The 13,100-nt window shown below is 53.7% G+C and overlaps 1 protein-coding gene across 9 annotated transcripts; it reads right to left on the bottom strand.

The window, feature by feature from the left end:
- Positions 1 to 549: 549 nt before the first annotated feature.
- Positions 550 to 8,933, bottom strand: LOC143973853 (actin-related protein 2/3 complex subunit 1A-B-like). 9 transcript variants are annotated; one of them, XM_077474712.1, is made up of 10 exons: positions 8,779 to 8,933; positions 6,050 to 6,126; positions 5,853 to 5,957; positions 4,265 to 4,487; positions 3,739 to 3,846; positions 2,848 to 3,054; positions 2,447 to 2,522; positions 2,096 to 2,289; positions 915 to 1,005; positions 550 to 845 (listed from the first exon to the last, which is right to left on the bottom strand). In XM_077474712.1, exons 1-10 carry the CDS (start codon positions 8,823 to 8,825, stop codon positions 840 to 842), a joined length of 1,134 nt encoding a protein of 377 aa, XP_077330838.1. In that variant the 5' UTR covers positions 8,826 to 8,933; the 3' UTR covers positions 550 to 839. The 9 variants fall into 9 exon arrangements, with proteins under 9 accessions (XP_077330838.1, XP_077330843.1, XP_077330846.1 ...); XM_077474717.1 differs by having other exon boundaries at positions 8,540 to 8,920; XM_077474720.1 differs by having other exon boundaries at positions 8,614 to 8,919.
- Between the last annotated feature and the right edge of the window lie 4,167 nt (positions 8,934 to 13,100).

Here is a 13,100-nt window from a genome sequence, read left to right as displayed (position 1 = left end):
GTCAGTCTCTAAAGTTTCTGGGCATCTACCACGGGAAATCCCTAGACGGAAATCGAGGAGAAGAAGGTAACGGTAAGCCCAATCATACCAGCAGCTCCTTCAGGGGTTAGTGCTACACTTGCTCTCTGGTCACAAATCAATCATACTGTATACTGGTCACCAGGTCCTGACATGACACTCTGTGTTATTGAGTCTTACCCATGACCAGTATATAACCAAACTCCTCATTGTTCCTATTGTGGATTATTTACTGAATGGGTGCCTTGTTGAAGATATGGTACAATATTGAGGTATTCTGGGGTACAGTGAACAGTAATTTTGGGTTACATTATAGAGGATACAGCAGAGTTTGAGGTACAGTGTAGAGGCTAGGACAAAATGTGGGGTAGTGTAAAGAATAGGAAAAATTCAGGGTACAGGATAGGGCAGAGTTTGGGGTACAGTGTAGAGTAAAGGGAAAAAATTCAAGGTACAGTGTACTGTAGAGGATAGGACAGAATTTGGGGTACAACATGTAATATGAGACCTTATCAATAAAGAGGACACCAGTGAAGAGGTTGGTTAGGCTGTAATCTGTTGGCTTGTCATTACACAGAATGTCACATTTCAGGCCCCGTTCTCCGGGATGTCACATTTCAGGCCCCGTTCCCCGGGATGTCACATTTCAGGCCATGCTCGGACTACTTGGGATATGACGCGGCCTTGTCACTTGTATACATGTGAACCTTCCGGAAGTTTCTTGTTGCCAACAATCTGTGTGACATTCTGTGTCCACTCCAGGGTGTCAGGTGGTGGCTGCTGGAGGACCTCAGACTGACCCCGGGCGAGCTGGAGGGCGCTCACGTCTGAAATGCAGGAAAGACTTTCAGCTGCTTTGTCTATTAACCCCCAAAGTATCAGACTCTCACACTCACCTTCATGGCCCAAATCACGAGAGATCCATCCATTCCACTGCTGCTGAAGGAGAAATCGCCATCCCCTTCTCGGTCCAGGGCCAGGAGCTGGCTGCAGGAAGACAGCAGAGTGACAACCTATACAAGGATCTCTCTCTCTTCCCCACATATGGGTTCAAGGGCTTCTTTTACCAGGACACGGAGGACATACAAGGGGGGTCACTCCATTGAGGAGTTCGGGCTGGTGGGTTAGGTGATAGTGGGATGATTGGTGGCGGAGAGGAGTTAGTAAGGGTTAGGTGATAGTGGGATGAGTGTTGGGGGAGAGACGTTAGTAAGGGTTAGGTGATAGTGGGAGGAGTGGTGGCGGAGAGGAGTTAGTAAGGGTTAGGTGATAGTGGGATGAGTGTTGGGGGAGAGACGTTAGTAAGGGTTAGGTGATAGTGGGAGGAGTGGTGGCGGAGAGGAGTTAGTAAGGGTTAGGTGATAGTGGGATGAGTGTTGGGGGAGAGACGTTAGTAAGGGTTAGGTGATAGTGGGATGAGTGTGGGGGAGAGGAGTTAGTAAGGGTTGCGTGATAGTGAGATGAGTGTTGGGAGATAGGAATTAGTAAGGGTTGGGTGATAGTGGGATGAGGAGGGGATTTAGTAAGGGTAATGCATTCCTGAGATAAGTGTTGGGGTTTTGGGTTGTTGAGATGTTCGATTGAAGGGAAGAGTTACGTACCGGGAGAGCAGTAGAATTTGGGAGATAAGTGTTGGGGTTTTGGGGTGTTAGATTGAAGGGAAGAGTTAGGTTCCGGGAGAGCAGTAGAATTTGGGAGATAAGTGTTGGGGTTTTGGGGTGTTAGATTGAAGGGAAGAGTTAGGTTCCAGGAGAGCAGTAGAATTTGGGAGATAAGTGTTGGGGTTTTGGGGTGTTAGATTGAAGGGAAGAGTTAGGTTCCGGGAGAGCAGTAGAATTTGGGAGATAAGTGTTGGGGTTTTGGGGTGTTAGATTGAAGGGAAGAGTTAGGTTCCGGGAGAGCAGTAGAATTTGGGAGATAAGTGTTGGGGTTTTGGGGTGTTAGATTGAAGGGAAGAGTTAGGTTCCAGGAGAGCAGTAGAATTTGGGAGACTTGTTAGGTTTTGGACATGTTGAAGTTTGTGAACTTTTCAACTCTCAAACAAAAGTGTTGCCTGCAGATGATTGGCTGTTCTCACCTGATGCTGTTTTGGTGCAGAGTTTCGGTGTCGGAGCCATCGTCCTCTTGAGCGGCCTTCTTGTCCAAATTGCGGAAATGCTGCATGGCAGACATGGCAGCCTTGGAGGTCTGCTTCTGAGCGTCAATCCTGCTGACTATGTGGATGTCTCCAGGCCCCGAGTAGGAGAAGAGATAGGGGGTGCAGTCATGGCCCTGGTGGAAGCAAAGATGGTGGAATGTTATTAGGGTTACTCCGGAAAGGAGACTTCCTGCCCCATATATTCCTTGTCTGGTGATTAGAAGATCAGAGCTATGCCGGAGGGTCAGCAATGAAAATAGAACCTCCATCAGCTGGGAAGGATCATCTTACCGCAGCCACCAGCCGGGTCTCATTCACAAATAGAAGTGACAGGAAGGGAAGCTTGTCTGTCCACAGTTCAGTGACTCTGTAATAGAGAAGACAGGAAAGGCAGTGAACAGGTGGTTTCACATCCTCTGTCTGGGCTTGGCGCCAAAGCTGACACTCCAATAGATCTATACAAATTGTGTTCACAGGGGAAGTTGTTCTCTCTGAACATTGAGAAAAGCTTGGATGGAAGCAAAAGGCTATGAACATAATATGGGTTCTCAGGGAAGACTTTAGTGCAGGTATGGCAGTCCACCTGAGGGGTGTATGACGACATCTCAGGGAACATTGTGCAGGAGGTACGGTATGAGACGGGCACAGGAATGTAAAACAGTGGTAGATCTTGTATGTTTAAGATTACTTACATTTTGTCTTGGGTTGAGTCGGCCACATTGACACAGCTGTTGTGATCCACCCAGGCCAGATACTGACCACTGGGTGAGAAGCATACGCAGTGCACCCAGCCTCCACTTTTACCTCTCTCAAACAGAAGCTCCCCAAATGGCATCTTTGTCCCCCAAAGTGTTGGGCTGGGCTTGTCTTCAATCTCCTTCACATATGCTGAGAAAACTCTGAAAGAAACCATTATTCCAGGTCATCAACACAAACAACATCACAAGGGAAATCTTTCCTATTACATTGATGTCTTGGTTCATTTCATCCACCCGATACCAATGTCCCCCACCTCATCCACCCGATACCAATGTCCCCCACCTCATCCACCCAATGTCTTGGGTATTCAGTAATTTTTGTCTGTCAGCTTATCTCTTCATGTGTTCTGCTTAAGAGGCCAGCCACTCTCACCTGGATCTCTCCTCAAAGCATGGCTCCACTCCAGCCCCTATCTCCTGACTATCCTTTGTTGCAGTCTGCTGCTTCCACTCTACCTCCCTGTAATCTACTGTGAGCTGGGAGACCCTATGGGTTGCAACCGGGAGCCAGACTGCAGCTAAATCCATCCCCACCACTAGGGGCTACCTCGCCCACCCAATATCAATGCCCCCCATCTCATCCACCCGATATCATTGTCCCCCACCTCATCCACCCGATATCATTGTCCCCCACCTCGTCCACCCGATATCATTGTCCCCCACCTCGTCCACCCGATATCATTGTCCCCCATCTCGTCCGCCTGATATCGTTGTCCCCCACCTCGTCCGCCCCATACCGTTGTCCCCCACCTCGTCCACCCCATACCAATGCCCCCCACTTCATCCACCCCAATGCTGATGGGGGCCCCATGGACCAGCTTATACCTGCACTGGAAGTCACATCCACCAGCTGCTAGCAGAACATTGTTGGGGTGCCAGGCCAAGCTCAGGATGGTGGAACGGATGGCCTTCTTGATATGTTTGCTGATCCACCTGTTGGTTTATGAGTACAGTCATGTAAATGATAAGAATGATGCCTGCAGACCATCACTTGCTGTTTAGAAATTAGGATGTAACGCAGTCCTGCTTTATGCATTGTTATGTCACATGACCAGATGACACGACAGCAGGAAGCAGTACATCCGATCTCCCGCTTCCATCAAACCTGCCCCTCAACGTGCACCATTCTTACACTCCAGTACCCCAATAAAGGATGACCTCATTGCTAGCTGGAAATTGGGACATGACCTGTGTGGGGGGTCAGGGGAAGAACTAAGGGGGGCAATGACCATGGGCCTGGCTACCCGGTGCCATGGGTCTTCAAGTCTGTAGGGAGACCCATGTGCCCCTCAGGGGTATTAGTTAATCCTTGTTCTGGCCCCACCAGCCCTCTACATCTGCAATAACTCACCAATCATTCTCCTTCTCAAAGTAACAGATGGAAATGGTCTGTGAGCCGCTGCCCACCGCAATCTTGTTCTCCTGGGGAGACCACTTCACACAAGTGGCAGCGCGGTTTATACGCAGCAGAACCAAGGTCGGCTTCCATGCTCCATCACGAAGAGTCCAGACATAAGCATTCCTGTCCACGGCGCAGGTCACAATTCGGTCCGAGTTTGCAGCCCAATCTATTCCTGCAACACATAGAAGGGTATGATGAGTGCTGGAGACTCATCTGCAGATTGGCCACTTATCTGACACACCCAAATATATAGTGACCGTGCCAGGCCCTGCCATGGTGAAAGTCAAACTGGCAGAAAAAGGACACAGGATTCTCAAAGGTGCAGTCTGAGAGGCTCCGGCGTGTGAAACTGAGATTTCTCTGGGGTTTGGATTCCTGAATCAGGGCTGGAATCTGATGCCAGGTACACACGACTGGACTTTCCGGCAGACTAGGTCCGATGGTCTTCCCGACGGACTTCCGGCGGCATTTTGACAGACTTTCCGAACGAACGGACTTGGCCCCACGCGGATGGACTGAGTCCGTTTGAAAGTCCGTTTTGAACGTGATGACGTAAATGGGACTAAACAATGAAGTTCAATAGCCAGTAGCCAATATCTTACCTTGTGTCGTATTTGGTCCGTTGGACCAGCTCACAGACGAACGGTTTTCCGGGTTTTTAATCCGTTGGATAGATTTGAAACAGGCTCTATTTCTAGGTCCATCGGATTTATTTTTCGAAAAAAAACAATCTTACTAGCCCACACACACAATCGGATTGTCCAACGGACTAATCCCTTCGGACCTAGTCTGCCGGAAAGTCCGGTCGTGTGTACAGGGCATGAAAGTTCTGAAGTGCCTTGGGTGGGAAGGAACCTTCAGTCCTGTGTCCGGGTTTACTAGTTGCCGGCAGCCGGTGTAAGTGCATAGGTGTGTGGGATCAATATAAGCTGAGTTACTGCAGTGGCTGCCCTTTTGGAGGCAGACCCCTGTCAGGAGAGAGGGTTGTTCCTGTCAGAGACTGCGTCTCCTGTCAGGGGAACTGCTTTCCCAAAGGACTGGGAAGGTTGGGATGGCTATGTGGGTCTGGGTGGCTGAGTAAGCTGAGGTGTCTAGCGGGTTCAGGAGGAAGGCTGGCAGTCTCTGAGAGAAAGAGAAAACCCAGGGAGGCTGGAGAACCCTATTTGGTGACCAGGAGAGGGTCTGGGGAGCAAGGTACTGCAACCCAGGTTGAAGGAGACATAGGAGCCAAGTGGCTTGGCATTGTTTGCTATCTGTATTTGCTGGAGAAGAACCGCTGTGTGGGCAACTTAATGAACTTTAAACACAGTTCTGTCTGACATGGACATCCCTAAACAAGGCATCGTCCCTCAGACCACAACATCCATGGATCTAGGGAGGACCACACATGTCAGGAACCTGGCCAATCATCAGCGGTACGATTCTCTGCACATTAGCCAGACAAGATCCTGCAGCCATTGCTCACTAATCCATTACTTACAAAGATGAAAGCTGCAATCTGATTGGCTATTCTAGCCAGTGTTCTGCTCCTCCTCACCTGTGATTCGCCCATTGTGCTCGGTCAGTTCATGGATCCTACGCCACTCATTGTTGACCTTCTGGTATATCTGGACGGTGTGATCATTGGGACTGATGGCAATCTCTATACAAGGAGGATGCAGAGATAATGTTCAACAGAACCATACAATCACAATGACAGCAACACACACAACAGACACGCCAATCTCTACATACGTGTGCGATCTTTATTCCATGAGTGACAAGATATGGGATCTGTCCCAAAGCTGTACAGGGACATGGTTCTTCTGTCACTGCAATAAACGACAACCGTTAATGTCTGTCCTCTCCACGGATTTCACCAGCTCTGCATCTGTGACTGAACATATTATTATTATTATTATTATAATACATAGCAATATTGTATATTGCGCCAACAGTTTACATAGCACTTTACAACTTGAGGGTAGGCAGTACAAATACAATAGGAATCAGAGGGCCCTGCTCCTTAGAGCTTACAATCTAAGAGAACATATCAGAGACAAGATCAGAAAACATGTGTCACTGAGAATGGAGGATTCTGGGAGATCTACAACATTCCTGTCATGTCCTGATCACGTCTCAATACCGAAAACAAGTCCAACCCTGCCTGACTACTAAATGGAAATCCACACTGAACAGTATGGAGTCCCCATCATTCCAGATCCACATGTCTGAGGAACGTTCCTCAACACTACTGACCAACATACACCAATGGCGTGTCAATTACCCGTCATACCAAGGGTGTGTCACCATCATTCCAGATCCAAATCTGAGGAACGTTCCTCAACACTACTGACCAACATACACCAACGGCGTGTCCGTTACCCAACACGCCAAGGGTGTGTCACCATCATTCCAGATCCAAATCTGAGGAACGTTCCTCAACACTACTGACCAACATACACCAACGGCGTGTCCGTTACCCAACACGCCAAGGGTGTGTCACCAGTCATTCCAGATCCACGTCTGAGGAACGTTCCTCAACACTACTGACCAACATACACCAACGGCGTGTCCATTACCCAACACGCCAAGGGTGTGTCACCAATCATTCCAGATCCACGTCTGAGGAACGTTCCTCAACACTACTGACCAACATACACCAACGGTGTGTCCATTACCCAACACGCCAAGGGCGTGTCCCCATCATTCCAGATCCACATGTCTGAGGAACGTTCCTCAACACTACTGACCAATATACACCAACGGCGTGTCCATTACCCAACACGCCAAGGGTGTGTCACCAATCATTCCAGATCCACGTCTGAGGAACGTTCCTCAACACTACGGACCAACATACACCAACGGTGTGTCCATTACCCAACACGCCAAGGGCGTGTCCCCATCATTCCAGATCCACATGTCTGAGGAACGTTCCTCAATACTACTGACCAACATACACAAACGGCGTGTCCATTACCCGTCACACCGTGACAGAATATATCAATATGGATCTGTCAGGAGGGGGATAGGAGGGAGGGATGTTCTGCAGAATATATATTACTATGGATCTGGCAGGTGGGGGATGGGAGGGAGCGATGTTCTGCAGAATATATCAATATGGATTTGTTGGGGGGATGGGAGGGAGTGATGTTCTGCAGGATATATATTACTATGGATCTGTGAGGAGGGGGAGGAGAGGGAGCGATGTTCTGCAGAATATATCAATATGGATCTGTTAGGAGGGGGGTGGGAGGGAGCGATGCTCTGCAGAATATATTACTATGGATCTGTCGGGGGGGATGGGAGGGAGCGATGCTCTTCAGAATATATATTACTAGGGTTCTGTCGGGGGAGGGATGGGAGGGAGCAATGCTCTGCAGAATATATTTTACTATGGATCTGTCAGGAGGGGGATGGGAGGGAGCGATGCTCTGCAGAATTTATTAGTATGGATCTGTCGGGGGGTGGAAGGGAGCGATGCTCTGCAGAAAATGTTACTATGGATCTGTCAGGAGGGGATGGGAGGGAGTGATGCTCTGCAGAATATATATTACTATGGATCTGTCAAGAGGGGGATGGGAGGGAGCGATGTTCTGCAGAATATATCAATATGGATCTGTCGGGGGGATGGGAGGGGGTGATGCTCTGCAGAATATATTACTATGGATCTGTCAGGAGGGGGTGGGAGGGAGCAATGCTCTGCAGAATATATTTTACTATGGATCTGTCAGGAGGGGGATGGGAGGGAGCGATGCTCTGCAGAATTTATTAGTATGGATCTGTCGGGGGGTGGAAGGGAGCGATGCTCTGCAGAAAATGTTACTATGGATCTGTCAGGAGGGGATGGGAGGGAGTGATGCTCTGCAGAATATATATTACTATGGATCTGTCAAGAGGGGGATGGGAGGGAGCGATGTTCTGCAGAATATATCAATATGGATCTGTCGGGGGGATGGGAGGGGGTGATGCTCTGCAGAATATATTACTATGGATCTGTCAGGAGGGGGGTGGGAGGGAGCAATGCTCTGCAGAATATATTTTACTATGGATCTGTGAGGAGGGGGATGGGAGGGAGCGATGCTCTGCAGAATATGTTACTATGGATCTGTCGGGGGGGATGGGTAGAAGCGATGCTCTGCAGGTCTATGGGGTCCTCTCACCTGGCGCTCGGTGTCTGGGAGTTGCGCTCTCCGTGGCTTGGGGGGGGGGGGTTAAGGAGCGATGCTCTGCAGGTCCTCTCGCCTGGTGCTCGGTGTCTGGGAGTTGCGCTCTCCGTGGCTCGGGGGAAGGGAGCGATGCTCTGCAGGTCCTCTCACCTGGTGCTCGGTATCGGGGAGTTGTGCTCTCTGTAGTTCAGGGGGGAGGGGAGGAAGCGATGCTCTGCAGGTCCTCTCACCTGGTGCTCGGTGTCGGGCAGTTGTGCTCTCTGTAGTTCAGGGGGGAGGGGAGGGGAGGAAGCGATGCTCTGCGGGTCCTCTCACCTGGTGCTCGAAGTTGTGCTCAGGGTGGGGATCTTCAGGTATTTCATGTCTCCTCGGGCTCTCACCTGAGCACAGGTATGCTGAATGGGAGTGGCCAAGGTAAAGAAATGCGATTGCTGGACAATCCCAGAAAAAAGGTGTGATGAAACGTCCCCCATCCCCCATTCGGTTTGCAGAAGAACTTGTGAACCCCAATAAAGTCTATGGGAAAATCCAAAGTGCTCATTTTAAAGACTTATATGTAAGTGATTGGGGACTCAGGTACTACCCCCGGGGAGTGTTTGGGGACCCGCGTTCTGCCCCTGGGGAGTGTTTGGGGACTCAGGTCCTGCCCCTGGGGAGTGTTTGGGGACCCGGGTCCTTCCCCGGGGGAGTGTTTGGGGACCCGGGTTCTGCTTCCCGGGAAGTGATTGGGGACCTGGGTCCTGCCCCAGGGGAGTGTTTGGGGACCTGGGTCCTGCCCCAGGGGAGTGGTTGGGGACCCGGGTCCTGCCCCCCGGGGAGTGATTGGGGACCCGGGTCCTGCCCCCCCGGGGAGTGATTGGGGACCCGGGTCTTGCCCCCGGGGAGTGATTGGGGACCCGGGTCTTGCCCCCGGGGAGTGATTGGGGACCCGGGTCTTGCCCCCGGGGAGTGATTGGGGACCCGGGTCTTGCCCCACGGGAGAGATTGGGGACCCGGGTCCTGCCCCCTGGGGAGTGATTGGGGACCAGGGTCCTGCTCCCCGGGGAGTGATTCGAGACCCAGGTCCTAGCTCCCCGGGAGAGGGATGAGATGTGAAGGGGGTGGAGACTGAGGATGTGATGTGAAGGGGGTGGAGACTGAGGATGTGATGTGAAGGTGGAGGAGACTGAGGGATGTGATGTGACGGGGAGGAGACTGAGGGAAGTGATGTGAAGGGGGAGGAGACTGAGGATGTGATGTGAAGGGGGAGGAGACTGAGGGAAGTGATGTGAAGGGGGAGGAGACTGAGGATGAGATGTGAAGGGGGAGGAGACTGAGGATGAGATGTGAAGGGGGAGGAGACTGAGGAGTGAGATGTGAAGGGGGAGGGGACTGAGGGGTGTGATGTGAAGGGGGAGGAGACTGAGGGGTGTGATGTGAAGGGGGAGGAGACTGAGGATCAGATGTGAAGGGGGAGGAGACTGAGGAGTGAGATGTGAAGGGGTGGAGACTGAGGGGTGAGATGTGAAGGGGTGGAGACTGAGGGATGTGATGTGAAGGGGGAGGAGACTGAGGAAGAGATGTGAAGGGGGAGGAGACTGAGGGGTGAGATGTGAAGGGGGAGGAGACTGAGGGATGAGCTGTGAAGGGGGAGGAGACTGAGGGGTGTGATGTAAAGGGGGAGGAGACTGGGGGATGTGATGTGAAGGGGGAGGAGACTGAGGGATGTGATGTGAAGGGGGAAGAGACTGAGGATGAGATGTGAAGGGGGAAGAGACTGAGGATGAGATGTGAAGGGGGAGGAGACTGAGGGATGTGATGTGAAGGGGGAGGAGACTGAGGGGTGAGATGTGAAGGGGGGAGACTGAGGATGAGATGTGAAGGGGAGGAGACTGAGGATGAGATGTGAAGGAGGAGGAGACTGAGGAAGAGATGTGAAGGGGGAGGAGACTGAGGGATGATATGTGAAGGGGGAGGAGACTGAGGGGTGAGATGTGAAGGGGGAGGAGACTGAGGGATGTGATGTGAAGGGGGAGGAGACTGAGGGGTGAGATGTGAAGGGGGGAGACTGAGGATGAGATGTGAAGGGGGAGGAGACTGAGGGGTGAGATGTGAAGGGGGAGGAGACTGAGGGATGAGCTGTGAAGGGGGAGGAGACTGAGGGGTGAGATGTGAAGGGGGAGGAGACTGAGGGATGAGCTGTGAAGGGGGAGGAGACTGAGAGGTGTGATGTGAAGGGGGAGGAGACTGAGGATGAGATGTGAAGGGGGAGGAGACTGAGGGGTGTGATGTGAAGGGGGAGGAGACTGAGGATGAGATGTGAAGGGGGAGGAGACTGAGGATGAGATGTGAAGGGGAGGAGACTGAGGGATGTGATGTGAAGGGGGAGGTGACTGAGGGATGGGATGTGAAGGGGGAGGAGACTGAGGATGAGATGTGAAGGGGGAAGAGACTGAGGGTTGTGATGTGAAGGGGGTGGAGACTAACGGGATGTGATGTGAAGGGGGAGGAGACTGAGGAAGAGATGTGAAGGGGGAGGAGACTGAGGGGTGAGATGTGAAGGGGGAGGAGACTGAGGGATGAGATGTGAAGGGGGAGGAGACTGAGGGGTGTGATGTGAAGGGGGAGGAGACTGAGGGGTGTGATGGGGAGGAGACAGAGGAAGAGATGTGAAGGGGGAGGAGACTGAGGAGTGAGATGTGAAGGGGGAGGAGACTGAGGGATGTGATGGGGAGTAGACTGAGGGGTGAGATGTGAAGGGGGAGGAGACTGAGGGGTGAGATGTGAAGGGGGAGGAGACTGAGGGATGTGATGTGAAGGGGGAGGAGACTGAGGAAGAGATGTGAAGGGGAGGAGACTGAGGGGTGGGATGTGAAGGGGGAGGTGACTGAGGGATGAGATGTGAAGGGGGAGGTGACTGAGGGATGTGATGTGAAGGGGGAGGAGACGGAGGACTCTGATTGGTCGATGTCCGGCGCTCTGGGCCGCTCTGGATATTACAGCTCCAATGACGTCAGATTTCTGGTCACGTGATGCTGCGCAGTGTTCTGTGGGAAGGGGCGGGGCCGGTTGCCTAGAGACCGTTTCCTGTCATTTGGAGGCCGATTGACGTCACCGGAGCGCTCTGATTGGTCGGATTGTAGTTTCCGGTGAGGAACGGAGACACCCGGAGGAGGCCGAGGACACCCGGATCACCGGGAGAAGCGCCCGAGCAACCGAATCCGAGGTGAGACCGGGATAGTGTCCTCCCTTCCCCCAACACCCGAGATCTCCTCCCCCCCCACCCGAGATCTCCTCCCCCCATCCCCGAGATCTCCTCCCCCCACCCGAGATCTCCCCCCAACACCCGAGATCTCCTCCCCTCCCCCCAACACCGAGATCTCCCCCCCAACACCGAGATCTCCCCCCCACACCCGAGATCTCCTCTCCCCCCCCCCCAACACCCGAGATCTCCCCCCCAACACCCGAGATCTCCTCTCCCCCCCCCAACACCCGAGATCTCCTCTCCCCCCCCAACATCCGAGATCTCCTCTCTCCCCCCCCCCCAACACCCGAGATCTCCTCTCTCCCCCCCCCCCCAACACCCAAGATGTCCTCTCCCCCCCCCAACACCCGAGATCTCCTCTCTCCCCCCCCCAACACCCGAGATCTCCTCCCCTCCCCCCAACACCGAGATCTCCCCCCCAACACCGAGATCTCCCCCCCAACACCGAGATCTCCCCCCCAACACCGAGATCTCCCCCCCAACACCGAGGATCTCCCCCCCACACCCGAGATCTCCTCTCCCCCCCCCCCAACACCCGAGATCTCCCCCCAACACCCGAGATCTCCTCTCCCCCCCCCCAACACCCGAGATCTCCTCTCCCCCCCCCCAACATCCGAGATCTCCTCTCTCCCCCCCCCCCAACACCCGAGATCTCCTCTCTCCCCCCCCCCCCCCCAACACCCAAGATGTCCTCTCTCCCCCCCCCAACACCCGAGATCTCCTCTCTCCCCCCCCCCAACACCCGAGATCTCCTCTCTCCCCCCCCCCCAACACCCGAGATCTCCTCTCTCTCCCCCCCCCAACACCCGAGATCTCCTCTCTCCCCCCCCCCCAACACCCGAGATCTCCTCTCTCCCCCCCCCCCCAACACCCGAGATCTCCTCTCTCCCCCCCCCCCCCCAACACCCGAGATCTCCTCTCTCCCCCCCCCCCAACACCCGAGATCTCCTCTCTCCCCCCCCCCCAACACCCGAGATCTCCTCTCTCCCCCCCCCCCCAACACCCGAGATCTCCTCTCTCCCCCCCCCAACACCCGAGATCTCCTCTCTCCCCCCCCCAACACCCGAGATCTCCTCTCTCCCCCCCCAACACCCGAGATCTCCTCTCTCCCCCCCCCAACACCCGAGATCTCCTCTCTCCCCCCCCCCCAACACCCGAGATCTCCTCTCTCCCCCCCCCCCAACACCCGAGATCTCCTCTCTCTCCCCCCCCCCAACACCCGAGATCTCCTCTCTCTCCCCCCCCAACACCCGAGATCTCCTCTCTCTCCCCCCCCCCAACACCCGAGATCTCCTCTCTCTCCCCCCCCCCCCAACACCCGAGATCTCCTCTCTCTCCCCCCCCCCAACACCCGAGATCTCCTCTCTCTCCCCCCCCCCAACACCGAGATCTC

The sequence above is a fragment of the Lithobates pipiens genome, unplaced genomic scaffold (assembly GCF_037356315.1).
Source record: "Lithobates pipiens isolate NorthernLeopardFrog02 unplaced genomic scaffold, aLitPip1_a1.2 Scaffold_124, whole genome shotgun sequence".
NCBI classification, from domain to species: Eukaryota; Metazoa; Chordata; class Amphibia; order Anura; family Ranidae; genus Lithobates; species Lithobates pipiens.
Note: the sequence above shows the minus strand (reverse complement) of the source record. Positions and strands in the feature narration are given on the sequence as shown.

What these genes read in the sequence shown, in the direction of transcription:
- LOC143973853 (XM_077474712.1), bottom strand. Translation starts at nt 8,825, where the DNA reads ATGAAATACCTGAAGATCCCCACCCTGAGCACAACTTCGAGCACCAG. An exon ending in TTTGAGAAGGAGAATGATTG is followed by an intron (nt 3,847 to 4,264) that starts GTGAGTTATTGC and finishes ATAAACCAACAG; the next exon opens with GTGGATCAGCAAACATATCA. An exon ending in CTGCACCAAAACAGCATCAG is followed by an intron (nt 1,006 to 2,095) that starts GTGAGAACAGCC and finishes GTCTTCCTGCAG; the next exon opens with CCAGCTCCTGGCCCTGGACC.